Source organism: Peromyscus californicus, unplaced genomic scaffold (assembly GCF_007827085.1).
Source record: "Peromyscus californicus insignis strain IS unplaced genomic scaffold, ASM782708v3 Scaffold_8__1_contigs__length_139910024, whole genome shotgun sequence".
NCBI classification, from domain to species: domain Eukaryota; kingdom Metazoa; phylum Chordata; class Mammalia; order Rodentia; family Cricetidae; genus Peromyscus; species Peromyscus californicus.
The window spans coordinates 90,368,678-90,396,657 of NW_026294606.1; the positions used below are offsets into that span (position 1 = coordinate 90,368,678).

Sequence of the window (27,980 nt, forward strand, 5' to 3'; positions counted from 1 at the left end):
CCCCCTGGGTCTGCATGCACTGCTATGGAGCGTGACTCCTGCCTCCCCTGTGCCTGCCTGAGAGCTCCAGGGCATGGGACAGGCCAGGAGAGTCAGGCAGGCCTGACCTGACCCCTCCCAGCACCCACGCCGAGCCCAGTTCCCAGTGCTGGCCTCTCCCACTGGTTCTGTCCCTACAGGAGGCCTGGATTTAGTGAACCCTCTCATAAGACCTCTGAAGGGGAGGCCCACACACCTGGCTGCTAACCCTTGGCCTCCTGTGGAGCTGAGCTGTCACCTAAACAGGTCCCGGCTTGTACAAGAAGAGGAAGAAAGACCCGTGGATGGGACGGAAAAGGAAGTCTGTTCCCACAGTGACAAGCAGACCCCTCACATGGTCACAGCCAGGTGTCATGGGTTAGGACCGGTGCTGCCAGTTCAACCCAGAGAGAGTGAGGGGCTGGTCTGAAGTCACAGTGCAGATCCACAGTGACAGCAGAAGGAAGGCATTACCCTTGTGCTTACCTCAGCCCCACAGCAAGGGCAAGGTGGTCACTGCCCCAGCACACACAGCCTTCACAGAAGCGGTGACCCGCCCCACACTCCCCTGACAGTCCTTGGGGTGACATTGACATGGGTCCTGCTCAGCTGCAGCCGAGAGCCAGTGGAAGCCACTTTGATGGCAGTTCCATAGAGGCTCTTCCTGGACAGAGGGGACAGTTGGCCTTGCCTAGACTCAGAGGGGACACTACCGAAGGACAGAGCCTTGTAGACCCCACACTGCCAGTCCAGAGGCCAGTGATCTACTCTGATCCCTACTCTGCAGAGGCAGGGATGGCCAGAGGACCCACTGATCTGTGGATCCCTTTGGTGGCAGGCAGCTCTGTCCTGCCAGGGCCTGTGACCATCAAGGTCCTCCAGGCTCCTCTCAGCATCTGCTCTGCTCCTGCAGGTGGCCAGGGAGAAAAATCAACGGCTGAAGAAACTACTGCTCAACCAGGCAGGTCTTGGGGGGCAGTGGGGGCGGGGAAGAAGGTGAGGGAGAGAATATGAACGTGTGTGAGTACTCTGTACAAGATGAGTAGGTACTGAGTGGTGAGCACTACCTGTCTGAGTGATCAGTACTAGTGTACGAGCAATAAGTACTGTTTGAACCGATCAGTGTGAGTACTGAGCGCTATGTGAGGGAGTGATAATACTGTGTGACTGATCAGTACTCAGTATGTTCGATCAGTACTATGTGGTGTAACCAGTATGAGTGATCAGTTCTGTGTTAGCCGTGAGTACTGTGTACATGGTGAGTCTTTTTGTGAGTACCATGTATGAGCAATGACTGAGGATTACTGTGTGTGGTGAGTGCTGGGTGCCATGGGTACACTTCAGAGTGAGACGACTCTGGGTGTGTTTGTGTGTGTGTGTGTGTGTGTGTGTGTGTGTGTGTGTGTGTGTGTATGTGTGTGTGTGTGTGTGTGTGTGTGTGTGTGTATGTATGAATGAATGTGAGTACTAGGAGCTCTGTGCATGGTTCTGCTGTGTGCCATATGTACAGTACTCTGCCCACTGAGCAGAGGTGTGCTCTGTGTGCTCTGAGGATCCTCATACTCCATGCACTCAGGCTCTGTGTGCCTGGCGATGGCACCAGGTGGAAGTGTTGGGTCATCTGGTCTTTGTGGTCCAGGAGGACAGTTTGTGGCTATGGCATCCTGTGCTCTTCTTCTGAAGGACCCTGGCTGGCTCTGCCCCTTACCACTCCTGCTCTGTGCCCTGCATCCTCTCCCTGGGTACTGCCATAGACCCATACAGATGGGTAGCCCAGATTCTCATAGGGAAGTTGACTATCTTTCCCAAATATCACACCCTGCAGGTTCCTTTCTGTCCCCCTTGGACAGAAGAGCTCAGAGCTAGGCTTCTGTCTGAGGAGCTTTGTGTGAGAAGTGAGCCCTGTCTCTGAGGTCCAGACATCTCTGGGTTGACCCTGCCCCCACGGCAGTCAGAGCTGTGGGCAAAGGAAGGCCTGGGGACACAGATAAGGCTGGAGTGCAGAGTGGCGGGAACAAGCACCAGGCAGAAGTGATAAGCTGTGAGCGGCCTTGGCCCACCTCAGGCCCCGTGGTCTGTCTGGGGACAGCAGATAGCACACTGCCCAGGGAGTTGTGGTCTGGGCCTATGATGGATGACAGTGTACTTGCAGCCACCTTGGGGGAGTTCGAGGCATGGACAGCAGTCCTGAGAACAGCAGGGGACCTGAGACTGGCCAGGCCAAGAATCAATCGCTGCTTCTGAGCCTCTCTCTGGGTCTCAGTCCTGTTTCCCAGCTCCCTGTGAAGTTGTTCACAGCCTGGCCCACTGGTCTCAACTTTGACCCACAGCCCCATAGGAGGGGTACTACATGGGAGGCCTTTGGGACCAGCCAGGCTCTGACCCTCAGCCCCATAGGAGGGGTAGGTACTACATGGGAGGCCTTTGGGACCAGCCAGGCTCTGACCCTCAATCTTGGAGAATCAATACTGACCCAAGGGCCAGCCTAAACTGACTACTTGATTCCAAATTCCTGAGCCATCCAAGGAGAGAGAGTCAGCCTGATGTGGCTGCCTCATTCACATACTGGCTGTCATCCCCAGTCCCATGTGTTCCCACCTCCCATGTATATCACAAATGTTAAATCTGTCCTTAGCAAGAGGTATGTGTGTATCATTAAGTAAAATTTGTTCATTAAGAGTATGACTTGCAGACTCACCCACAGGCCCATCCCCAAGGGGCTGAACACAAGTTCCAAGACAGGAGCACATGGTGTCCAAAGGAGGATGGGTCACAACAGCCAAATAGTAGGCGAGTCTGTGGCCACTAACCAGGGATCAGCTTGATGGCAGGTGGCAGGGTCGTGCATAGGAGAAACATGCCACCAAGCCTGTAACTGTCCACTTAGAAGAACTCACGTGTTACGTGACTCTGTGGTAGCAAATGTCTGCACCAGGTCAGTTGAAAGGACTGTGTCAATGGGTGGCCATAGGGAGTTTGGGGAGCAGAACTGACATCTGATGGGACGGGGTCCCTTTTGGAAAATGGGTGATTGGCTGCACGACCCTATGAACATAACGTACATGGCCACACTCTGTGGCAGATTTAAACACAAGGAGTTCACCTCTATTTAAAAAAAAAAAAAGTTAAGAGCTAAAGAGATGGCTCAGTGGTTGAGAGTACTGGGTGTTCTTCCAGGGGACCCACATGATGGCTCACACTTCCAGTCCTGGGGATCTGACGCCCTCTTCTGTCCTCTGTGAGCACCAGGCACACACGTAGTACACAGACATACATGCACGCAAAACACCCATATACATTATATATGTGTGTGTGTGTGTGTGTGTGTGTGTGTGTGTGTGTGTGTGTATATGAAAGAAAACTAACAAGCAGGCGACATCAGACGTCCATGTATCCAGAGGGTTTCTGCACTGCCGGAGAGTCATCCCCCTCCAGGGCACAAGATGTCACAAGGAGGCCTTGTGAGCTGCATGATGGACTGGTTTATGCAGACCTCCCCCTGCTGGGCTGCCCAGGATGGGATGCCCCTCCTCCGGTCCCCCTCCCACTCGAGGCTGTGTCTTACTGTCTTACATCTTTCCTCAAGCACCAGTCTGTGCCTTAGGTAGTGACACTGGGCCCTTGGTTCTGCAGGCTCAGACAGCCCAGCCCCCAAGCCCCACAGTCCTCAGCTCTCCACCCTGCCCTGTCCCTGGCACTAACTACAAGGGGTCTGTCACCGGGAGACAGCTGCTGTTCCTGAGGAGATGGACTGACCGCAGTGTTCCCTGGCCCGTTGGGGTGCAGATGTCCAAGCTGATAACCCTTCCTGGGGACTGGGCTGTGGGCAAAGGGCCAGAGATAAAGCTGAATGACAGACTTCCTGCGGGGGCAATGTGGCCAGGGGCAGAGTGGCCAGAGGAACCTGGGCCTCCCACCAACCTCTGCCTGCTGGGAGGCAGCCCTGACCTTCAGACAGGCAGCTCCTTGAAGCCCTCTTGGTCAGGATTTAGGCAGGGCCAGGAGGGGCCCCAGCCATCTGAGAAGAGAGCAGTGGGCTCCAGCCTCTGCCAGCTGCCGCCTCCGAGTGCCGTAGGAAGGAACGGAGCTGCAGTCCTTCCCCAGGGCCTGCACAGTGGAGAGGAAGCAGCGGCCGCTTCCCACGCACATGCCCGTCGCTGTCTCACGTGCCTGCCACCATGTTCTATCACTCCCTCTACTTTTCAGATAAGGAAACTGAGGCACAGGGAGATTATATGACTTGTCCTAGGCCACATAGCTGAGGGGAACTTTCTGTTTGTCTTGTTTTGAGACAGTCTCACCAGGTAGCTCTAGAGGCTGGCCTGTAATTCTCTCTGTAGATCAGGTTGGCCCTGAACTCACAGAGATCTGCCTGCCTCTGCCTCTTGAGTGCTGGCATTGAAGATGTGTGCTACCATGCTGGGCTAGCCTTGAATTTTAATGGGCATCTCTCTCCTCAGGGCTCTGCAGCAGCCAGAAGCCCAAACCTGAACCCCTGGGTTAAGAACCAGTGTTAGGAGCGGGGAGATAAGGGCTAACCTGAGCCACAAAGGACTGTGGGCACTGTGCCTGACTACTCTGCATGCGACACCCAGACACAGCTATCTCTAGTCCTCTGCCATCCTCCAAACCCTCTTATCCTGTACAGCTCCTAAAGGGGTGTGCTGTGATCCACAGCCATTCACACATCATCCTCCCGCCCCCCCCCCCCATCTCACAATCAGAGCGACTAGAATTCCAGAACCCAAAATCAAACTAGAAAAGAAGGCAGGCAGGATGGGGTTTCCACGGAATGCTCCCCACTCCATGGGGGTTGTGCAGGGCCCAACCTGCTCCGTGGCAGTGAGAGCCGTACAGAGCAAGCAGCACAGGCTGTTGCTGGGACACGTGTCCTCAGCTTTCCCTGCTGTTCTGTCCCCTCCCACTCACCCCTCCCACCTCCCGCTCTCTGCCCAGCAGGCCCTCCACCCACACCAGAGGGCAGGGGCACCTGTGGCTTGGCAGGGCTGGGTGCCAGGGGCCATGGCACTCTCTCTCGACTTCTGGGCCGGCCTCCAGCTCCCAGCCCACTGTGGTGACAGCCTGCCTGCCGTGGCTCAGAGAACAGAGTCAGAACTGTGTTCTTATGTCCCCGGCCAGGACCACACGCCTGGCAGGCAGGCAGGCAGGCAGGCAGGCAGGGACCAGAGCCCCAGCCCACAGTGGCCCTCACCATGCAGTCACAGACTCTGTCTGTAATCAAACCTATCATTAGGGAGATGAGAGGCAGTACTCAGCCTCCACCCTCTCCCAGTCCAGCCCTTGCAGTGACCATCCCCAAGGAAGGCACAGGAGCGGACGGCCAGGGCAACGGGAACCCGACAGCTTGGGGTCCTGAGGGGCAGCTCCAGGTCAATACCTGAAGGTCTCCCAGGAGAGAGGACATGGCCTCAGGGCTGCTCCTTGTAGGAAAAGCACGTGGATCAGGAGTTGTGGGGTACATTTTGTTATGATTCGGGGCCACTGCTGCTAAGGCCCATAGAAGGAATATGAGGGCCTGGAGGGGGCCACCATGGTGGGGGACTGGTCCCCAAGGAAAACTCAGGTCATCTCCTTTTAAGGAGCCTCTATTTCTGCCTCTAACCCGAGGGGGTCATGGTGGAACTGAGGCACCAGGAGCCACCCCAAGAGGTTCCTGATAAATGCTATTTCCCTCCTCAGGCTGTGCTGGGAAGGGGGCAGAAGAACTGGGCTAGGGCTGCCTCTGTGAGTGGGGAGGGGGGACTGATGTGACAATCTGCTATCCTGGTCTGTCTGTGGAGTGCCGGGACAAGAGGCTCCAATGTCTGAAGCTGGTTAGTCCTTTCTATCAAGACCCAGACAAATACCAGCACACTCAACGCTTGGTCCTGCGAGGCCCATTCAGGCCCATGAGCCTGGGGTGGGGGCAGGGCTGGTGTTACACCAAAGAGCCAGGTTCCCCCTGCATCCACCCCCACCCCCACTGGCTCTCTGCCAGGTGAGGCTCAGGAGTGTCCTTCTCCCAAGGACAGTGCTGTCCCTCTGTTTCCCTCACCCGTGAAAGGTCAGCAAAATCAGAGGAACAGGGAAGGGGTTTAGGAGGTGACCCTAGTACTCAAGAGCCACCGGGTAAGGACAGTACAAGAAGCTGGAAGGTGACGGGCCTGAGCCTGTCAGGGGTCTCACCAGCCCCATCCACCCACAGCACAGCAGGAGCACTGCCAACTCGGCTAGCATGGGAAGAAGCCCAGAGAGGCCAGGAGGACAGCCCAAGTCACACAGCTTTAGGTGGGAAATCCAGGACTTACACCTAGGCCAGCAGCAACCAGAATTCTGCTTTTCACCGTGATGCACTGGTGGGGAATGGGGCTTTCATGGTCTGGGCCCCACCGGGGAAATGAGGTGCCACCATCATCAGGAAGGTAAGTTTAACCGATCTCTTCTGTCCTCACTGGTAAAGCCATGGTCTGTCAGCCCCTCAGCTAGCAGGGTACACAGGTGAAACACTCACAGAGCCACCCTGCTGACATGGGTTGTAGTTCGCCCACAGTTCTCACTAATATCCTCAGTGTGCCCAGCTCAGGCCAAGGAAGTCAGGCAAACAGCTGAGGGAAACATGGAACTCAGGGGGTGCAGGAGTCTGGGCACAGCAACCACCGAAGGGCCCAGGAGGAGCTGGGGAGAGGCCACCCTTTGCCTACCCGAGACCAGAGCTCAGTACCTTTCTTCTGAGGCGATCCAGGACCACACAAGCAGTGGCCACCTAGAGGCTGGGGACAGGGCCAGTGACCGACCAGCTAGTTAGTTCAGGTGGGAGGACAGGGCCAAGGACAGGGCAGGCAAAGGGCCGTTGTACAAAGAAACAGTCAGTACCATAGGCTCCGTCCAAGTCCCAGTGCCCCAGATGACCACGTGCCTGACCTACAAGAACATAGAACTGCCTGGAACTGCCCCTGGAGCCAGCAAACATTGCCACCATTGCTGACACACACCCCATGCCTAGAGACACCCCCAGTGGGACTTAATCTCCTTGAATACTTTCAGAGACAGGTCACTCACTGCCTCAACAACCCTGCAAGATAGGTAGAATGTGTCCCAAACTGTACTCCACACCAGGGAAGAAAGGGTCAGAACCAGGACCCACCGCAGCCTGGGTCCCACACAGCCATCACTGTGGCTGTCTGTGAAACTCACTGTGATGAAGGAAGTGGGGAAAGACCCTTGTACCTGACATGGGACCAGGAATACCAGGATCTCAGAGTCACCTGCGCCAGACACCTGGGCCCTGAGCATGCCTCTGACCCTCCAGGGGGCGCTGTACACCCCTCACATCCACGCCCCCCACCCCACCCCTCCGTCCATACGGCTCCACTCTTGGCCTTTCTGCTTCTGGAACAGCAAGTGGCCTGGAAGATGAGTCAGCCTTGGTCCTTCACCCAGCTCTGCCCCAGGCTGACAGGCACCCTCAGAGAATGTGGGGCTCAGCGGCCTCTTGAGCTGGGAGCACACAGGCAGGCCTGAGGGCAGGCTTGGCGCCAGGGTCAGCTCTGGGTCAGCCTGTGCTCCACAGCTATGGGTGCACAGGGTAAGGAGTCGCATGCCTCCGGGCGAGTTGCAGGAAGGTCAGCTCAGTGCCCCGCCACACCCCTCAGAGTTCGCTAGGCTGGCTCTGGGCCCCCAAAGCACCGTCTCTTGGGCCAGCATTCATATCCCACGTGCACCTCGATGTCCCTGAGCCAGGACACTGCCACTGCTGAGTCAGAGCTTGGCCCTCTGTCACCCCACATCCGTCTGCAGGCCTCAGTGTCTGGGCACCAGTCCCAAGACCCACACTCCCTCCTCCAGGCTGGTGCAAGCTTTCCCCGAGACTCACTGTGGTGGAAGAATGCTCCTCCTGAGCTCCTCTGGTCTATAAGAAGTGACTGGCCTAGCCTGTGGCCTGGTCTGACTGGGGGGGGGGAGGGCAGCAGTGGCCTCGGTCATGGGAGGCGCGGGTGGGCCGGGGGAGGGCTCCCCTCTCTATACGTCTCCATTCTCCCGCCCCAATCTCCTCGAGTTCCTTCAAGAGCTAAAGTCCACACTCGGAGCTTGGTGCAAGCTTCTGCCCAGCAGAGCCAGCGGGTCTCCTCCTGCTCCCCAGCATCCCACCTGGCACAGCCACTGTGGCTGCATGCCGCGGGAGCCAGGCCCCCGGCGGCGGCGGTGGCCACTTCCCGACAGTCCTCATGGTCTAGCTGCTATGGCTCTCCTGGCAGGACTCGGCTGATCAAGACATTCACTACGCCGGAAGAGGAAGGCTACGTACGACCTGGAGAGCGGAGAAGACCCAGAGGGGTCACCTGGACAGCTCTGAGTCACATAACAGTTCAGCACCGGTACCACAGGAGGTCAAGATAGAGGTCAAGGGTCAAAGAAACAACTTCGGGGACAGGGTTTCAGGAATGCGTGTCTGTGTGTGCATAAACGCAGGGGACGGCGGGGAGAAGGCTCGGAAGAGAAAGGCACACCGGAGAGGTGGCTCCATGGAGCGGAAGACTGGGTGAGTGGTGGGCTCTGAGGGGCTCTCCAGGGGGCTGAGGCAGGCTGCAGGCTACAGGGCCTAGGGCATGCTCTTTGCTGGGGAGGAATGTAGATGTCCACGGGAGACGAGGGGATACAGTCCGCCGGGAGGGAGGAGGGTCAGGAGGCTCTAGCATTTCTGCGGCTAGGGTCTTGGGTCTTTCCCAGAAGAACCTCCTTTCTGCCCTACTCAGCTGACGGGGCCCGTTCTGAGCTCCCCTCTCCCTAGAGTCCTCCAGCCACACAGGGCTTCTCTGTGGCCTGCGCCTTCTTGGAGTCCATCTTAGTGCCTTTGGGGGAAAGGGAGCTGAACCTGGCTGGAGGTGGGGACCAGCGCTCATCTGCTCTGTAGTACAGGCTGGGCTCAAAACACCACACAGAGAGAGAGGGCGATCTATGAGGAGAGGGGTAGAACCTGGCTCCTGGGCCTAACCTCCACCCACTCCAAAGCTGGGCGGCTTTGGTGGCTGGCTGTACTCCATTGCGCCCCCTCCTGGGCCAGAGACAAACTGACAGCTTCTTCCCCGGGATGGGCAAGGATTCATCCTCTGCCCTACCTGCTCAGCAAAGTGGCCTGGATAGTGGGAACTGAGGGGTCTAAATGCAGGCCACCCTCACAGCAGGGTAGGTCCACCACCTCTGAGTTCTGGAGTGACCCCACTGTCCTGAAACTGCCTGAACAGACACACGTCTGGTCCATTCCGCCCCTTCCCACTCAGTCTTTCACTGACACCAGGAACCCTGTACACCTGGGGGCCAAAGACACCGTCAGCCCAGCCAGGGTGATGGGTATGGAGTGCTAGCCAGAAGGCTCTAGAAGATACCGCCTCATCCTGGAGCTGTGAACATCCTGGAGCTTAGGGAGCAAAGTGGACCTCGTGGCTGTAGCTGAGACACACACCCTAGGTAGAAGGAGCGTCCAGATTAGCCAAGTGGGTCTAGCGGAGGCTCAGAGTTATTACAGTAGGGGGCGTGCAGTGGGAGAGGGTGGAGAGATGTCAGGAAGGGGCCACAAGCCAAGGACCTCTGAGGCTTCCAGAACCTGGGGCAGGAGGGAAGCAGATCTTACCACGGAACATGTAGGAGGAAACAGCCTGTGAGGCCTTACCCTGAAACCTAGCTGAGACCTCTGACCTCTAGCCTAAAGGGAAGAAGCACTGTTTGGAGTCACTAAGGTCCAGGTGACATGTGACAGCAACCACAGGAAAGCGGTGTGGCAGGAAGGACATTGTTCCCAGACTCACGTGGTACACAGCTATCACTTCATAAATACTCCTCTACAAGTGTTTGGAGGAACTTGGAGTCTACCACATCCTGGAAACAAGCTCAGCGGTGACCTTGAGGTGCCCTTGGCTAATGTATGGTCGATCACTGGGTCCTCTGTTTACTGTAGATTTTTTTATTTTTATTTCTTAGGTGTAAATGGACCATCTTTGTGAAATCCTTCTGAAGGCCAGAAGAAGGTGCCAGATCCCTGGAAACTGGAGTTACATGAGATTGTGCACTGTCTAATGTGGGTGCGGGGAATCGAACCCTGGGTCCTTTGCAAGAGCAGCCAGTGCCCTTTAAACTCTGGGCCATCTCTGCCGCTTCTCTTATGGCTACCTCACCAGGGGTGTGTGAAACATTCACTCAGCCCTCAGAACTTCTACACGATACACACGTGCTGACCAGACTGGCCAGCCCAGGCGCTGAAGAGAAGGAAGGGTCTGGAGTGGGCTAAGGAGCCACTTGGATGCACACAGCTGGGCTCACCAGACCCCACTTCCTCCTTCCACTGCCACACAGGCCCCAGCTCCCATTCACCCAGCAAAAGCTTGTGGGTCTCCTCCCCTTGTGCTGTGTCAGGCACAGGAAACCATGGTCCCGGCTTCCTGGAGGCCACACGCCTTGGACCTTTGAACCTCTCCTACTTGACTGGGACACCACGAGGCATTCTTTTAGCATGGCCTCTGTCTGCGCCAGCCACAGGAGTTACCTCCTTCATGTCAAACAGGAGTTATGGAGTCCTTGAGTGCTGGGCCATGCACCTGTTTTGTGCACTTCTGGTTCTAAAGAATCTGGGGCATGGGGGCTGGAGAGATGGCTCAGTGGTTGAGAGCAGTGGTTGTTCTTCCAGAAGACCCAGGTTCAATTCCCAGCACCCACATGGCAACTAACTCCAGTTTCAGGGGAATCCAACACCTTCATACAGACATACGTGCAGGCAAAGCACCAATGTACATGAAATAAAAATAAATAAATGATTTAAAAAAAAAGAATCTGTGGCACACAGTAGGTGCTCAGTAAGTACCTGTGAACACAAACACACACACACACACACACACACACACACACACACACACACACACACACACGGCAGTGTAGGGCTAAGAGTCACACAAACAGAAGGGAATAACATCCCAGATAGGAAAGAAGCTGAGAAGAGCAGCTGCATTTCCATCAGCAGTCACTAAAAGCCGATGGGATGGGAGCCCCTGGAGCACAGAGAAAGTGTCACATATAGGTGGCCCTCAGAAGGGTGGGCCAGGCTGGTTACAGCCCTGTCTCCTGAGGGCGTGTGACAGCCCCATGACACCTCACCTACAGGGCCCACCCAAGTCACTTCAGGGGCTCCACTCATGGTCTTTGTGTGTGTTTACGTGCTTGTGTGTATACACAGGGGCAGGGGCACATGTGTGCACACTTGCAGGCCAGACACTGACGTCGGATGTCTCCATCAGTCACTCTCATCTCATTTTTTTAAGAAAAGGTTCCTATTGATCTGGAGCTCAACTGAGCTAGGCTGGCTGGCCAGCAAGCCCGGGGACCCTCAGGTCTTCCCCTCCCCGATTTGGGGTCACATGCGTGAACCAACACACCCAGCTTTTATATGGGTACTGGGGCAGAACTCAGGTCGCCATGCCAACGGAGCCCTCAATCTGTCTTTCCCACGGAAAATTTCTATCTCCCACCTGGGGCAGAAGTTCCGGCTGACAGCAAGTGTTGCCTCTGGGCCACAGCACACCAGGCGCAGAGATATGTTGATCACAAGCCATCAGGAAGTCACTGGGTCTGAGCCAACACTTGGGGTTACCATTTCCGGCTACCCCCACTACATCCCCGTTCCCGTTTGTTTCATGAAACTGAAACTGGTGGCAGGCAGGCACACACAGCCACACATCAGCCAAGGAAGTGGAGCAAAGACAGCAGATCCCAGTGGGTAGGAGCCGTCACAAAGGGAAGGCAGATCCACCAGGGACGAGGACACAGACCTGCCATCTCAGCACTAGGAGACTGCCGCAGCAGGACCATGAGTTCGAGACCAGCTTGGACTAAAGAATGAGACCACAACTCAACAAGACCATTTTTAAGAAGAGGAAGGGAGCGCAGGGGAGGGGCATCAGACATTGGTGCTAAGGACACTGACAAGCGGCCAGTGTTTCCCAAAGTCCTCAGGGAACACCCCAAGGTCAATGTGTTCATCAGAACCCAGGCCCAGCTGAGCATGGTACCACATGCTTGTCTTCTTCGCTCTAGAGAGAGGCTAAGACAGGAGGATGGAGAGTTCCGGTCTAGCTTGGGCTACATAGGCAGACCCCGTGTCAGAACAAAATGCCCACTAAAACAGAAAGGAGGGAGGGAAGGAGAGAGGGAGGGTCTGCCAGTCTCTGCCTATGCCCTCTCAACTGTGTTGAGGGGATCCAGGGCCTTCTCTCTCTGGGTAAAAGGCCTCCCTTCCCCGGCGGTGCCTTTAGAGGCTTCTAGACTTCCTGCCCGGACTTGTAAGCCATGCTTCCAGCATTATGAGACGTTCCCAAGAAGATAAAAATCATTGCTAGTGAGAGCCAGACACTGGATCGCATCTCTGCTGGCAGCACTTGAGGGAGGGGATGGCACAGGGTGGTGTGCGGTAGGAGCCCTGGGGGGGGGTCCTGCTGCAAAGAAGTGTAGGGGGGCAGCACCAGCTCACCAGCCGTAGGCAAAACCTTCCTGTGCCTGGTGCCACCATGCTCAGCTCTTACCATGCTGCCGTGGGCACTCGGCCAGCTGAGTACCCTCCCTGCCTTCCTAGTGAGAGGGGCAGCCTCGGCCAGAATCCCACTTTCCTGACAGAGAAGAGGAAGAGGCAGGGTTGCTGGTGACAAGCCACGCCCTCGTCCTGTGTGCTGGTGTCACACTACACGCTAGACATGGCTGGCTCTTGTGATGGTCAGGGTGCTGGTTAATTTTTTTGTCACCTTGACACAAGCTACAGTTATCTGGGAAGAGGAACCTGAACGGAGGGAAACGCCTCCATCAGATGGTCTGTGGGCGAGTCTGTAGAGCATTTTCTTGATTGGTGATTGATGTGGAAGGGTCCAGGCCACTGTGGGTGGTGCCACCCTAGGCAGGTGGCTCTGGGTTGCATAAGAAAGCAGACCGAGAAAGAGATGAGGAGCAAGTCAGTAAACAGTTCCTCCAGGACTTATCCTTCACTTCCTGCCTCCAGGTCCCTGCCTTGGCTTCCTTCAGAGGACTGGTCCTGGGATACGTGAGCCAAACAAACCCCCTCCTGCTCAAGCTGCTTTGGGCCCAGGGATAGAAATCCTAACCAAGACAGACAGGTCACCAGCCCTGTTCCACCAAAGCACGGGATGACATCCAGCTTATACCAGAAGCTCAGGAGGCGCAGAGCCAGGCCTCACACTCAGAAGACAGCAGACTCAGATCTGAGCATGTCAAGATGCCATGTCTAACTGCACAGCACACAGCTAGGAAGGAGAGGGGGTGGGGTGGGGATGGCAGTGGGAACAGCCATCCCCACCTGTGAATGTCCACTTTTAGCACCTCATGACCCTACAGCCACGTCTAATAGATGTGGCCCCAGCACCCAGAAACCCTCCCCAGGGCTGCAGCTCAGTCCAGGGAACCTGCTTCTCAGAACCTGTGTTCTCAGGAGGAGCCCCTGAACCTCAGAGTTGGGACCCAGCGCCACCGCCACCCCTCAGGGACAAAAAATGTATAGAGCCAGACTGAGGTAGGCAGATGGCACAAGGTGCTGGGCTTGGCATGGTGCTGTTCCCAGAGGGCTCTGGGACAGAGGTGTGAGATTGGAAGGCAGAAGGACAGGTGGCAGGAACAGGGGGATGCTTTGAGGAACTTCAAACTCCAGCCAGCACCTGGAGGGTATGGAGGGGCCAGGTGAGGAGTGCTCCCACACAAGCCTGACAAGGGGTATCCCCTACAGAGGCCAGGTAAAAGGTATCCCCACAGAGACCAGGTAAAAGGTATCCCCCCCCCCCCCCCCCGCCCCAGAGGCCAGGTGCTGGCTACAAAGTACTGCAAGGCCAGATCCCATTCCCTGTTGCAGAGCAGCTCAGAGCCTGAGGACAGTGGGAGCCCCAGGGGTAGCCTCAGAACCAGGAAATGGGGCCTTAGGAGCCTGGATAGGACATAGGCTCAAGACTGCAGTGCCTGAGTTACACTGCCCAGGAGAATGGCCAGCTGGTGCAGAGATCGAGGGACAGAGCTCTGTCCCAGCCCCTCTTCTCCACAGACACCATCAACAGTGTCATATCATAGCTGAGGTGGGGAGGGCCTACTGGCTGGGCCTGCTGGGGATGGAGCACACAGGCCCCAGGAACAAAGGCAAAGCCACATGCACAGGGACTTATGGGCCCTGAGCAGGAACTCCACAGTGGAGTACTTCTTGTCTCATCTATCAGCTCCTGCCCTGAACAACCCGGTGATTTTCACATGGTATCATGTTCAATGGAATGACACATTCCAAAGGCTTTGCAGTTCTGAGCCTGGAGCCCTCTGGGTGCAGGCTGCAGCACGTGGCTCCTGAGCAGCTGACCTGGACACAGGTTAGCAATGAGGTTGTCCTAGGACAGCCACAGGGGGATTGGTAGATGAGTCAGGTAGGAGAGGGTCAGCAAGGGCCATGATGGTGGCTGCTCTGCATTGCAGGCCTTGAAGACAGCCAAGGGATGCTGAAGGAGGACAAGGCTTCCCTTGTCGCCTCTCAGAAACTGGCCCTGCCCAGCCCAGACCCCCTCAATGAGGCCTGGATGATACTTTGGAGACTATGTAGTCCAGGCTAGTCTGAAACTGGTGATGCTCCTGCCTCAGCCTCCCTAGTGTGGGGATCACAGGTGTGTGTGTGTGTGTGTGTGTGTGTGTGTGTGTGTGTGAGAGAGAGAGAGAGAGAGAGAGAGAGAGAGAGAGAGAGAGAGAGAGAGGTCCAGGTCCAGCACAAGATTTATCACAGCAGCCATAGGAAGCTGACCTCTCTACCTGAGTCACTGTGTGGGACAGACCAGGCGATAGCATACAAGAGCGGGGAGGGGAGGGGTCTTCAAGCAACAATGGCTACATGGCAAGGGGACAGTGCTGTGGCTCTACACAGCACCCTCCATCACTGATCATCCAGAGGGGAGCCGCCTTCCTTTCCAACAGTAGGTAATGAGATGGTTAACTCCGACTGACAGCTTGACTGGACATAGAATCACCTCCTAGACACCTGACCTCTGGCACGTCAGGGAGGGAGTATGTGACGGCCGCCTGAAGCTCCTCCCACCGTGACCTCCCCACCACGGTAAACTGCAGCCTGAAACCGTAAGCCAAACAACCCTTGTTCCCTAAGCTGCTTTGGCCAGGTGTTTGATCACAGCCACAAGAAAAGTGACTAACTCGGGACAGATGGCACCCACGGGTAATCTGGTGTGCGGTGGCCGGGCTTCTGCAGATGTATGCAGGTGAGAATGTGGGGTCCTCAGCTAGCCACTGCAGTGTGTAGACACGGGCATCTGGAGACGGTGGGGATGAGGCCACAAACCCTGGCAGCCAGATGCGCACAGGTAAGCCCCAGTTTCTCTCAGGTGGGTCTCAGCCCAGTGGACACATGTGCCTGGTCTGACCACGGGTGAGGATGCTGACATGGCCTGTGGAAAGGGGCTGGGGCCAAAGTGGCTGGGCATGGCTTTTGGCACACACAGCTCAGCTCACTGATGACATTACTTGTCACATGAGAAACTGCTACACAACCCAGAAAGGACATGCAAGGCCACCATCCATCTAACAGGGCAGATGGCTCCCCCACGGCCATGCAGAAAGCACATTTAGAGACAAGAATGGCACACACTCCTGTTGTAGAGTGTGTAACCTACACAACCTCGCCCTGCAGCTATCAGCGCGTCTTAGCGTTTATGTCACATCCCTGACACTGCCTCAGTTAGATGGCCTCATTGTCACAGTGCCCATTCTGCAGTTGGAGCAGCTGAGGCTTTGGGAGGTCCCGAACTTCACAACATAAGGCTAAGGTTTGGAAACCTGGACACCAATGCCATCTCCTGTCTGTCCCTTTGTAGTGTGCATCCCTTCCATCCCAAGGAGCCTGTGCTCAGCACAGGACAACTGCTTTGAGAACCCACTCCCACCTTGCCACCTTCCATGTCATATGCACATTAAAATGGTTCTTGGTTCGACTGGAGGCTGGAGGCTGTTGACGGAGCCAAGTGCCCTCACACTGCCCACCCAAGACTCCAAACGACATCCTTCTCCTCACCAAGGGACTGGCTACCAGTCCAAGGTTCCTTTGGGCTTTGTTTGTTAGAGGAACCATGGCTTGGATCCCCATGGTCCTCAAAGGATGGAGAAGTGGGCCCAAAGGGCCTGGCAGAAGCCAGTCCTTTTCCCCATGGCCTAGAACTGTGCCTACAACCAGCTGGTAACTCTCCTAACACGGTGCCTGTGAACTGATGCTGCCCCCACAAAGGCTATCTGGTGAGTTTCGCCATGGGCAATTCCATCCCTGACACTGAGGTGGCCCTGTTCCCTAAGTGACACCAAATTCGATGAATTCTGGAATCTTGGTAGGTAAAACCCAATAGCTCCAAGCTCACTGCTTGGCACCGGAATTCTTGGGGGCCCTGGCCTAGTCCAGGCCTTTCCCCAACTTTTATATATAGCGTGCTTTCAGGGGAGCAGAGCTGAGAAATGATTGGCTGAGGCGTCTCCAGCCCAGCCAAGCAGTACATATTCCCTTCCTGCCATGACTAACCCACCTTCAGAGAGGACTGTGCAATTCAGACCTCGCTGTAGCCATCACAGCGGGCCCTAGTGGTGCTTCCTTGGTGTGAAACCCTAGAAAGAAGGGAAACACGTAGGGTTTTGTGTGTGTGTGTGTGGTGTGTGTGTGTGTGTGTGTGTGTGCACATAAGATGGGCATGTGCATGTGAGAATGTGTCCTGTGTAGGTCTAAGTCTGATTGTGAACAGATACCTCTGGCTCCCACCCTCATGTCCAGTGCAGCCTCGAGAGAGAGTTAGGGTGTAGCCTTCATCCACCATGATGACTCAGGGTCCTCACCTAGGAGTCACTGTCAGGGACGCAGATGTGACAAGGCCTATCCCCAAAGGCTCCAAACTGGGCTCCACACTGGAAATGTCACCTCCAAAACTTGTAACCTGGAACTTTCTGGGTCAGAGTTAACACTGCTGGGCTACAGTAAAGCAGGTTGTAGGAGCCAGACCCAGGGTTCCAACTGCAGTACCCTACCACTGCTGTGTGACAGGGGTGAGTGCCTCAGCCTCTCTGAGCCCACTGCACAGTGCTCTGCTGATGTGAAACAGCATTCACAAACACACACACACAAGCCTCTGCTTGCCAAGGTGTCACAGAGCTCAGAGACCACCAGCCACCAGGCATCTCTCACAGATTCAGTTTGGGAGACAGAATTTGCTGAAGGTCCCTCAGCCCAAAGTAGGTGTACCTCTCCCCACACAGTGGCCAGCTCTCCTACAGCTCTCTATGAGGGGCTGGCCTGTCTTGGGGAATGTGGAGTCACCAGGAACATTGTTGGGCCCGGCAGACACATCTCAGGTAGACTTTGCCTGGAGGGCTGGGTAAGATATGCAGACACAAGTGGGCTTCCAAGACTCAATCCAGAAGGGCGTGTCCTGGACCTGGGAGGGCTCATGCCAAACCCAAGCATCCTGGCTTCCACAGGGCAGCCCCGGGGAGCGAAGGGAGGTGCTGCCCACACAAGCGCGGCCTTCTGCCTATTGACCCGAGGAAGCCCACTGTACTGACAAGTGCCGAGGCTCACACACAACAAACCTTTCCCTTGGTGCCAGACGCCATACCTTCTGTGGAAGCCAGGCCCACCTATCTCCATGCCATCTCACAGATGCAAGGCCTTGAGCATGGTGGAGGAGTATGTGCATATAGGGGTAAGAGGATGCCAGTGTCTGGCAGCATCTGCCTCGCACCCCTCCCCCTTTGCTGTATGGCCACCTTGTCCACACCTGCCGGTGTCTGAAGCCCCTCGGGCCCCCAAGGCATAAGCATTTGGTTTGTTGGGTCCATCTGTGAACTGAGTCCATCTCACAGAGGAAAGGAGGTCGGTACAGGGTGAACTGCAAGATGAGTACTCCAGATCAAAGCCTGGGCCTGTGGTGGTCCAAACAAATGTGCCACGTGATCTCTGGCCTGCCTGTCACCTTCCCCAGCCCCAGTTCCTACTATGTTCTAGCAAGCCATGCTGCAGGTATCTGCCGCTTGGTGGCGAGGCTGGTCCTGGAGTCTGCACTCCTCCCCAGGGACAGCATGGATCAGGTTCCCACAGGCCCTCTCTACTACTGCCTGATCCAGGGAGTCTTGCATGGTCTAGAGGCTACAAGGACACAAATGTCCACTGTGCCCTCGGTACCTACAGTGAGGGCTGTAGGAGCCCACACGAGGCCGATGGGATCAGGAGAGCCACCCTAGTCACAGCTCTCTCAAAAGCCACCGAACAGCAGAGGAGTGTGAGAGCATCAGGCTGGGAAGCCCTGACATGGACATTCTCATGCCTGCTGGCCCAGCACTAGGGAAGCCTTCCCAGGTGCCTAGGACAGTTGGCACTCATATCCACCTTACCCAGAAACACCCTGCAGGCCCGTGTTTGCTGCGACGGCATTTACGGGCATGAATGACCAGTCAGTGCACAGATAAGCTCATCACAGAGCACGGAGTGAAAACTCCAAATCCCAGCGAGCGGACTCGAACCCTAGAGTGCCAAGAACGTAAGGTGGAACCAACTCGGAACTCAGTGTCTCAACTCAGCCTCCGGAGCTGCAGCCCACAGGCTGGCTCAGGCCCAGTCTCTATGGAGAGACATAAAACACGACTCTCTCTACCTGTGGCTGTGAGGTCTACTCCATCCCCATCCCAGCTGTCCCGGCTGCTCTGCTGGCTTGACACTGGCCGCAGCTCCTGGGTGGTCCTGGTGCCCCTGGATAGACTGTCTGTGGGGGGCACCGGCTGTAGCTCGGGCTCTGGTACAGGAGCATGGACAGTGGCAGGTGCCTCCAGAGGGGCAGGAGTGACCTGTAAGGAAAGAAGGAGACAAATGAGCCAGGGAAGAGAAGGGCCTTGGGCTATCTTTCCTTCCTCACTGTGGCCTGACCTCTGCGGTCAGCGGTCCAGGTGAGCTGGCTTTAGACAGTGTGTATTCTCAGTGCCCAGCCACAGACCCCAGGCTGATGCTAGACACTGGGGCATTCTGTGTCCATCTCTTGATAGCCTAATATAGAAGCCCCTAGCTTTTGGTAGGCACCCTGGTGAGTGTCTAAGAGAGAGCTGTGGGGAAAATGCACCATGGTCCGGCCTTATGCAACCTGTCCCTGGGGAACATCTATATGCCATTGTGCAGCGCACCATAGGACCCTGGTGAACATTCAGCCTGGGAAACTAGGATGGCCATCCCAACTGCACCCCACAGATTAGTGAAGATGTCACTTCTCCAAGTCCTCTGGGGACCAGTCTCCTTGAGACCAGACAGCATCCATTCAAGGTTCTGTTGTGACTATCTTTCAGGGATGGGTGAGGTTCCCCACGGCACAGAGTGAGTGGAGAGGGCTCAGGAACCCACGGACACCATCCTTGGAGTCTTTCAGGGAACAGGGGAGCTACTGCTTGGTTTCTTCTCCTTCACATCATGAGTTTGCCCGTGAGACACAGCGGTTCTATACATTTCTAGGTCCCTGCATCACGGTAGTCAAGGGAACACATGAATGGCAGGTACCCTTGGGAACCGGACACCCTACACCTCTGTGAAACTGACACACTCACTCCACCCTACTGGGCACAGCTACTGCCAGGCCAACCAGTCTCTCTGGAGATACCCATCTGCACTCAGGCATCGAGCCCCCACCAAGACACCCAACTTGCTTGAGTTAGGCTCAAAAATCAGAGCACAGTATCTGGGAGCCGGTTCTCTCTTCCCACCACGTGGATGCAAGGGATCCAACTCAGGCCATCAGGCTTGCCAGCGGGCATCTCTCTTCCCTGAGCCATCTCAGTAGCCCTCTTCTGTACGTATTTAAGTCGTGGACAAATGTACCCAACACAGAATTCACCAGTTACTGCAGTATCATCTCACGTCACCACATCCATCTCAAGAACCTTCCCACCCCCAGATAGAAATGGTCCCAACCCCCACACCACAGTACCTGGCCATCTCCCTTCTAACCCCCTCCCTACCACACCCACACTTCCTTCTGCCCATGACCTTGACTATTCTAGTCGTCCCCCCCCCCCCCCACGCGCTTTCCAAGGCTGGGGAAACTGAGGTTTCAAAAAGGGGCCTCAGAAAAGGAGACTGAGTTCACAAGCAGGGTCAGCCCAGGCCAGGGAGATTCCCAGGTCTAGGTGGGCAGCTGGGGCCAGCTCAGTCTCTGGCAGGCAATTGGGGCCACAGGGAGCCAGGCCCCAGGCTGGTGGCCCCTCCTCTTCCCCACTGAGAGTGCAGGGCCGGTGAGAAGTCATTTTCTGTTCATCCAGTTATTTTTAATTTTTTTTCCCACCCCCCGGGGCTTAGTTCCGTAGGAGTAGCACTCTAAGTGAGATGGATGTTTGGAGTTCCTGAGGCGAGCTTAGCCCCCACCAGCCCTGCAGGCAAGAGGCGGATGAATTTACTGTGCTGTTTCCTGGAATGCTTTAATTTATAGCATCCATATGGAGACACTGCCCAGCTGCACCTCCCCCCCCCCCCCGCCCCCAGCCCCCCCTACCCCCTCCCCCAAACCCCACGGCAGGCATGCAGGCTGGAGCCAGGAGGCAGCGCATTGGGCCACACACATCACTTCTTCTTTGCTCATTCATTTGCTCCTTGGGACCTGGGGAGAGTCCACCAGTGCGGCAGGGACACCCAAGCTCTACACGGATTAGGGCCCTACCTTGTAGGGGCTTGGCTCCTTCACAACTTTGTCCTAAATCACCATGGAAAATTCTATCAGGGTGAAACTAAAGAAAGACAGACTCAGCGCTGCCACATCCATGAGGGGGTGGCAGAATGCTATGCCACCAGCCAGGGACTCCGGCTGCCAGAGAGGGCTTATGGATCAAGTCAGGCAGTGTCCCTTGTGATGGCCTCTGGGGACAGGCTGGAGGGGGAGCAGAGGATTGTGAATGCTCCAGACTTGTCCCCTACCTGTGACCTGCTTTTTCTCCTGGAGTAGAAGAATCAGCAGGATCTTGCTAAGGCAAAGTAGCTAGGTACACTGTGGCACCCCGGAAGAGGCTGTGAGAGTTGGTACTGAGTCTAGCAGAGAACACAAGGGGAAAAGTGCTCTTTGCTGAGTACCTACTATGTGCTGGCATCAGTCCAAGCCTTTACACAGACTCACGCAATGAACCTTCCAGCTGTCCCCTTGCCAGGGAGTTGGCACAGTGACCTGTCTAGACTTGTACAGTAATTGGGGCTTTGAAGTTAAGCAGTTGTCTGTGACCTCAGTCAGCTATGAAGCAACTAGGGGATGAGCTTTTAAATGGAGAGCAGCAGATGGGAGGCAAGAGTCATGGGCAGAGGCAGAGGGTGGGGACAGCACTTCAAGGGCTGGGTGGGAGGACTCCCCAAGAGTGGGGATACCCAGGAGGGTTTCCGGGAGCAGGTGAAATCTGAACTTGGCCTTCAAGGGGGATTAGGGTTTGGCAGGGAAAAACAGTAACCTGGGCATGAGAGATGTCACATCAAGAGCCATGTGATTGGGCCCAGTCTGGCTCTTCATCCACACCTTTGGATGTTCCCTTATCTGTCCCCCTACCCATCTACCTAGCCATCTACAAGTCCACCCACCCATGACCCATGCATGCATGCATCCATCCATTATCCATCTACCCATCTGTGATGGCTATTCTTGGTTGTCAACGTGACCACATCTGGAATTAACGAAGACCCAGTGGCTGGGTACACCTATGAGGGATTTTTCTTGATTGAATTATTTGAAGTGGGAAGACCCACCCTAAATCTGGATCTCTGGTGTGGGAACATCCACCTTAAATTTGCACTGTCCCTCTAGTGGCAGCCTATATAAAGGACATGGACGAAGGAAGCATTTGCTTTTTGCCTGCTTGCCCTTGCTCCTATCTCACCAGCATTAGAGCCTACTTCTTGGGGATTCCAACAGATATTGAATACCAGCTGAGACATCCAGCCCTGTGGACTGAACAATTACTGGATTCTTGGGCTTTCAGTTGGTAGGCAGCCATCTTTGGACTAGCTGGACCACAGCCTGTAAGCCACTCTAATAAATCTCCTCTGTGTGTGTGTGTGTGTGTGTGTGTGTGTGTGTGTGTGTGTGTGTATACTATCCATTCTGTTCCTCTAGAAAATCCTAATACTCATCTACCAGTCTATCCACAGACCATTCACCCATTATCCATCCATTCATCATCCTTCTATCTATTTCATCCATCTACCCACCACCACCCACCTACTCATTCCTTCCATCTATTATCCATCCATCATCGATCCACCCTCCACTCATCCATCCATTCTTCATCCTTCTACTGATTCCATCCATCACTCATCCATCCACCAAACCATCTATTCACCTTCCCACCCATCCACCCACTCACTCATCTATCCATATACTACTCACTCCTCTGTCCATCCACCCACCCACCCATCCATCCATCCACCCACCCACCCATCCATCCATCCACCCATCCATCCACCCACCCATCCATCCATCCATCCATCCACCTTTCTACCCACCCACCCTGTGTACAGGGCCAGGTGTGCTGGTAAGCTTTTCCTAGAAATGGGGCCCTGTGGTGCAGCAGGCCTACTGTGTGTTACTAGAACAAGGGGGCTATGACAGAAATCAGCCCTTGCTTAAGTGGCCACAAACCACCCCACAGGGAAAGACCACGAACCACATGAAGGTTCTCAGCAGCAAGGCTGCAGGAAGAAAGCCCTACTCAGGGCCAGCAAGAGCCAGGCTGAAGGACGACGCTAGCCTCATCTTGCATCTCAGGTGCTTCTGGAAGCATCTGGAGCCACCTTTAAAAGCTGCATTCTCTTTGTTAAGGAACATTGACAACTGAGAGAATGATTTGCACACAGGTAGGAAAGTAAGGTGGGGCTTTAGAGCTGTGCTATATCTCTCAAAGTCACACACCAAGTCCCCCAGCAAGGCCCATTTAGGGGACAGAGACCAGAGAGCAGAAAGCATACATCTCTGGGATAGCTTGAAATGGTCATTCACAACAGCCTTCTGTCCCGGAGGTCAATAACCCAGACCATAGCCAGTGTGCAACGGTTCTGTCTCCAGATGAGGCAGCAGAGTCTCCGGATGATGAGGCAGCCAGCACCAGCACCTTCACGTGCCCTGCCCTGCCGTGAGCTAAGCAGAACCAAATGCTAAGCTCTAGAACATGTGTGGCCTGGTCCTGCTGTCCGCCCAGCAGTGTGAGCTTGGATCAGAGGGCCACATGCCAGTCCCTCTTCTTGCAATGCTCTATAGACTGTTGTTGGAAGCGAGGATACTTCACTCCCCCTCATCCTAGGGGAGCTGGATCAGGGTTAATGGATGTGTGTGGAGGGGCTGTAGATTATCACATGCTAAGCCTTCCACCCCCACCTCCAAAGGAAGGGCTCTGAACAGAGCTGAGAGTCATCCTTCTTCACCCTCCCATAGCCAGACTGAACACAATTCCTAACAGAAATCAGCCCTGGGCTGCCTACCCGAGTCTCCTCTCGGCCTGGGTCACCCTCTGACGTTGTGTAAAATGCTACAATGCCTGGGGCATGTACTATTGTCCTCACATTCGCTTCCCAGGGGACCAATCACAGCCTCACAGAGCCACCCCCAGGGCATATCTGGCTTTGAATGCATGGCCGGATAAAGGCCACGATCCCCCGGAACCTCCATGGGCGGTAGCCCCTGAGTTAGTATTTGTCAGCTGGTGGCTAGGGGGCAAGAAGGACATTTCTATGGCTCTCCAAAGTAAAAAGGGGTTCACAGCCTGCCACCCACGTCCCTCATGGACTCTCACATCACGATACTTTCTCCAGGGAACTCAAGTGGTTTTTGAGGATGCCATACCAGATAATGTCAGGAGGGAAAAAGGAAGAAGACATTGTATTCCTGTTCAAAAGGAGAAGGGCATGTGTGTGCGTGTGTGTGTGTGTGTGTGTGTGTGTGTGTGTGTGTGTGTGTGTGCGTGCGTGTTCATATGCCTGTGTGCACATGCTGTGCATGTGTGTGCACATGTATGTGTGTTCTATCGGGACCCATTTCTATTTAACTAATTTTTATCAGCTCACAAGGTCTCTAAATTGGAGATCTCTACTATCTTAAGTTTTATTGAAATACACTTCACATTTTATATAATTCATCTATTATTTTTTTTCCAGTGTTGGGGATTGAACCCAGATGAATTCAATAGCGAGCATTTAAATTATGCAGTTCTGGGGCTGGTAAAACAGCCCAGCGGGGTAAAGGTGCTTGCTGCCAAGCCTGACGATCTGAGTTCAATCTCCAGGACCTACAGCAGAGAGAGAGTATGCAAGCACACCGTGGCACATACGTGTGCCCCCACACACTCAATGCATGTAAGATAAATAAATAGTCCAAGGTAATGGCTTTTTGTAAATTTGTGGAGCTGTGCAACTGTCTCCACAACCCATTTTAGAACATTTTATCCAATTAATTCTGGGGACATCACCCTTGGAGCCTTCTTCCCTCTCCCCTAAACTCCAGGACGTCTCTCTCTCTCTCTCTCTCTCTCTCTCTCTCTCTCTCTCCTCTCTCTCTCTCTCTCTGTCTTCCCAGCCCCCAGGGCAGTCCCTCCCTTTCTTCCCCAGGCTCTCTTCTGGCTTCTACAGCCACTGCTCCACTCTGCCTTTGCGCGCTCTCCTACTGGGGACATTTCACATTAATGGAGGTTGTCACGTGGGACCTCTCATGTCACCCTTTCTCAGTTAGCATCAGTCTTCCTGTCCCTCCTTGTCTAGCAAACCAACCATGCATCTCTAAGAACAGACTTCAAGCGGAGGCCCTGCAGCAGCCTGGGGGCTGCCAAGCAAGACACTGGGGTCTAGCACTAGCTCTGTTAGTGGAACTGTTCTTCCTCCTGGTTCCAGGCTAGAATGTATCTCCCAGCCTGCCTGGGGCCAGGTCTTGGCGACTCTCCCCTGCTGGGAGATCTCAGGTGTGTGGCTTCACTTCTCCAGGAATCCATCCCTTTTGCAGCCTGGAAGTGTGAACACGGTGCTGCCTCCATGACAGTGGAGTTTAGGGACCTAGCTGCTCCTGAGTCGGGCAGTGCTGGGAGTCCATGACCAAGCCTATTTTGACAGCCCAGGGCATAGGCATGGGAAACTCAAGGTACCTGTCTGAGCTCATTTAGTCATCCCACCACCCATCTGCAATGGAGGAAACTGAGGCACAGAAGTCGGCCCAGCTCCCTAAGGTCACTTAGATATTTAAGGTCAGAGCCACAAGTTCAGGGGGGATTGTAGGCTCTGTCAGGTGCTCAAAACGCCAGCAGAGCCCATGCCCATCAGGACTCAGGTTTTGCATTGTAGGCAACAGGGTGGGGTGGGGGGACTGCCATCAGGCTGCTGGTTTACCTCTTAGAGCAAGGCCAGGAAGCTAAGACATGGAGCAGAGAACTACGAGGGTGGGGGAGGGGGGGCAGATGCCAGCACCGATGGCACAGAAGAACACCCTGCCACCCTCTCTCAGCCCCCGAGAAGCCAGACACAGAAAAATAAGTCAGGGCGGGGAGGAAGGTTGCTTCCCCTCCCTCCCCCCATGTGGCACCAGTTGGCCAGCCTTCAGGAACCTGGCAGGGGCATATAGGTCACAGGGCCAGTGCCAGCTGCCAGCGATGGAGGGGAGGGAGGAACAGGCCAGCTCTGCCCCCGGGAGCCCCACTCCCTCTGCCCACCCCACCATCCACGGCTGCATCATCATTAGAAACTGCATTCGCCCAGCTCCAGCGGGACTTGCGAGATGGCATGTCAGAGGCTTAGAAGCATCATTTGATGCCCTTGATTCCTTCTGATGGCTCCATAATGTAGGCAGAGAACTCCAGATCCTGCACTAAAGGGAGGGAGAGGCTTCAGCCCAGAGCCCCGCACCGCTGATCGCACAGTCCCCAACCAGCAGACAGCTAAAGGGTTAGTGCCAGCGCAGCGGCCAGGCGTAATTGGAAAGTTATTAGATATGGAATACACACGGCACCCAGCAAATGAGTAATCAGGGGCTAATTAAGCACACGGCACAGCCGAGCGCACAGGGGAGGCTGGTGGCTTCCACATCTGTGCTGGCAATTAGGGGCGCTCCGGCTGCAGCTCCGGCTGGGGCTGAGGCTGGGGCGGGCGCAGACACCCACTTGGCAAGGAGCGCAGCTGGGGGGTCTCTTCCCCATCACTCACAGGCTGGAGGCAGAGGCACCAAATCCACCAGTCTTCAGGACAACAGAAGGTCAAGGGCACCAAGGGTATGCCAGGAAAGATGGGTGTTCCTTGTCTCTGCCTTCATGTTCAGCAGCCATTTAAGTGCCTGGATGAAGGGACGGTGGTGTGCACAAAGCCAGGGCAGGGAGCTGCGCGGTGATTCTGCTGGGTAGTCTGGCAAGGAGTGTGCCCATGCCATGATATAAACAGGGAAACTGAGGCTGGGAGAAACAGAAAACATGTAGCTCACCCAGCCTGGTCCCAGTGTCTGAGGAAGGGAGGGAGCAGACATTCTTTGAAAGGCCACAGTCAAGGCTAAGGGAAGAAGCAGCCAGTCACTGCCAGACAGGTCCCCCGCCCAACTCCTTGTCTCTCCCAGGGGCCTGGCTTCTATTCCTAGAGGTAGCCACTGCCCATCTTCCACTGCGGGGCTCTGGTCATACAGTCCCCTAAAGCCCACCACATCTGAGACGGGAGAGCTTTCCAAAAACACTGTCCACTGCCAAGTCTGTTCCCAATGCGTTGATCCTCTGGGGATATCCAAGAGCATGTGAGTGGCCCAAAGTGGCTCTTCATCACATGTCACTCTTCTTTCTGTCCATCCACCTATGTATCCATCCATCCACCTACACATCTACCCACCCACCCATCTAACCATCCAAAGTATCCTTCAATCCATCCACCTCCCCACTCACTCACCAATTCATAAATCCATCCATCCATCTATCCGCCCACCCATCTACCCATCCATCCATCTACCCACCCATCCATCCATCTATCCCCCACCCATTTTATTATTTGTTTACATCCCCAGCACTGTGCCTGGGATAGATACAGCAGCCCGTAAAACAGCTGTCAATTCCTAACCTCACACAACAGACATGCTGGCCGGGCCAAATGTTCCAGTATGCGTGCGAATGGGCACCACGGTGTTTGCTGGCTAGTCTGAGGGAAGTGAGGGGGAGACAGGCAGCAGAAGAGCAGGATGGGGAGGATAAATGGTCTACGTAAGAGTGGCCAGGCCTTGACATGGACAGAAGTCAGGCAGGAAGAAGCTGTATTGATAGTGGAGGCCCTGCAGCTTACAGGGGTACCTAAATCTTCTGGGTGTGCCCCAAGGGGCTGTAGGAGGACAGACTCACTCTAAAGCTGTTCTGTGCACCTACATGCTCGTCCCCCACACCTGGGCCATGAGAACATAGTCCTGCACAAACCCAACACAGACTGGGAAGCTGCCTTGCTTGGTCTGCAGCTGTGGACTGTGTGCCCACAGCCAAGTGGCTGCACTTCTCTGGGCCCTGGCTTCCATGTCTGTGGAATGGGCACAGATGTGAGGGTCATGGGCACACTGCCCAGGGTTGGCCAGCCCTTCCTGCCATACTGTTTTCTAAGCAACTGTTCCTGCCATGGCTCGAAAGAATGGCCCCACCAAGCTTGTGGACCACGCTCCAAGGCAGGCCAAGCTGGGTACAGGGTGTTGGGGAAGAGTACATAGTTTATCTATCAGCCACCTTTACGAGCCTCCACCCCCAATGTCACTGCCCCTTACCCCCAAAGTCCCAACCTCTTCCTCAATGAGCTCTAGACTCTGTCCCTAGGCCCCCTCCTTAGTAGAGCTGGGCACCCACCACATCCCAGGACCATAGGGGTCTCAGATCTGCTACCTCAGACCATCGTCCCCCTCTGAACAGTATTCTAACCTTAG

At 55.2% G+C, this 27,980-nt stretch overlaps 1 protein-coding gene across 1 annotated transcript in view; it reads right to left on the minus strand.

Moving 5' to 3' along the window:
- Positions 1 to 27,980, minus strand: part of Gse1 (Gse1 coiled-coil protein) — a 380,520-nt gene that overhangs the window by 234,093 nt on the left and 118,447 nt on the right. The window contains 1 exon segment of the mRNA XM_052727088.1: positions 18,723 to 18,912. Coding sequence (XP_052583048.1) covers positions 18,723 to 18,912 — 190 coding nt within the window.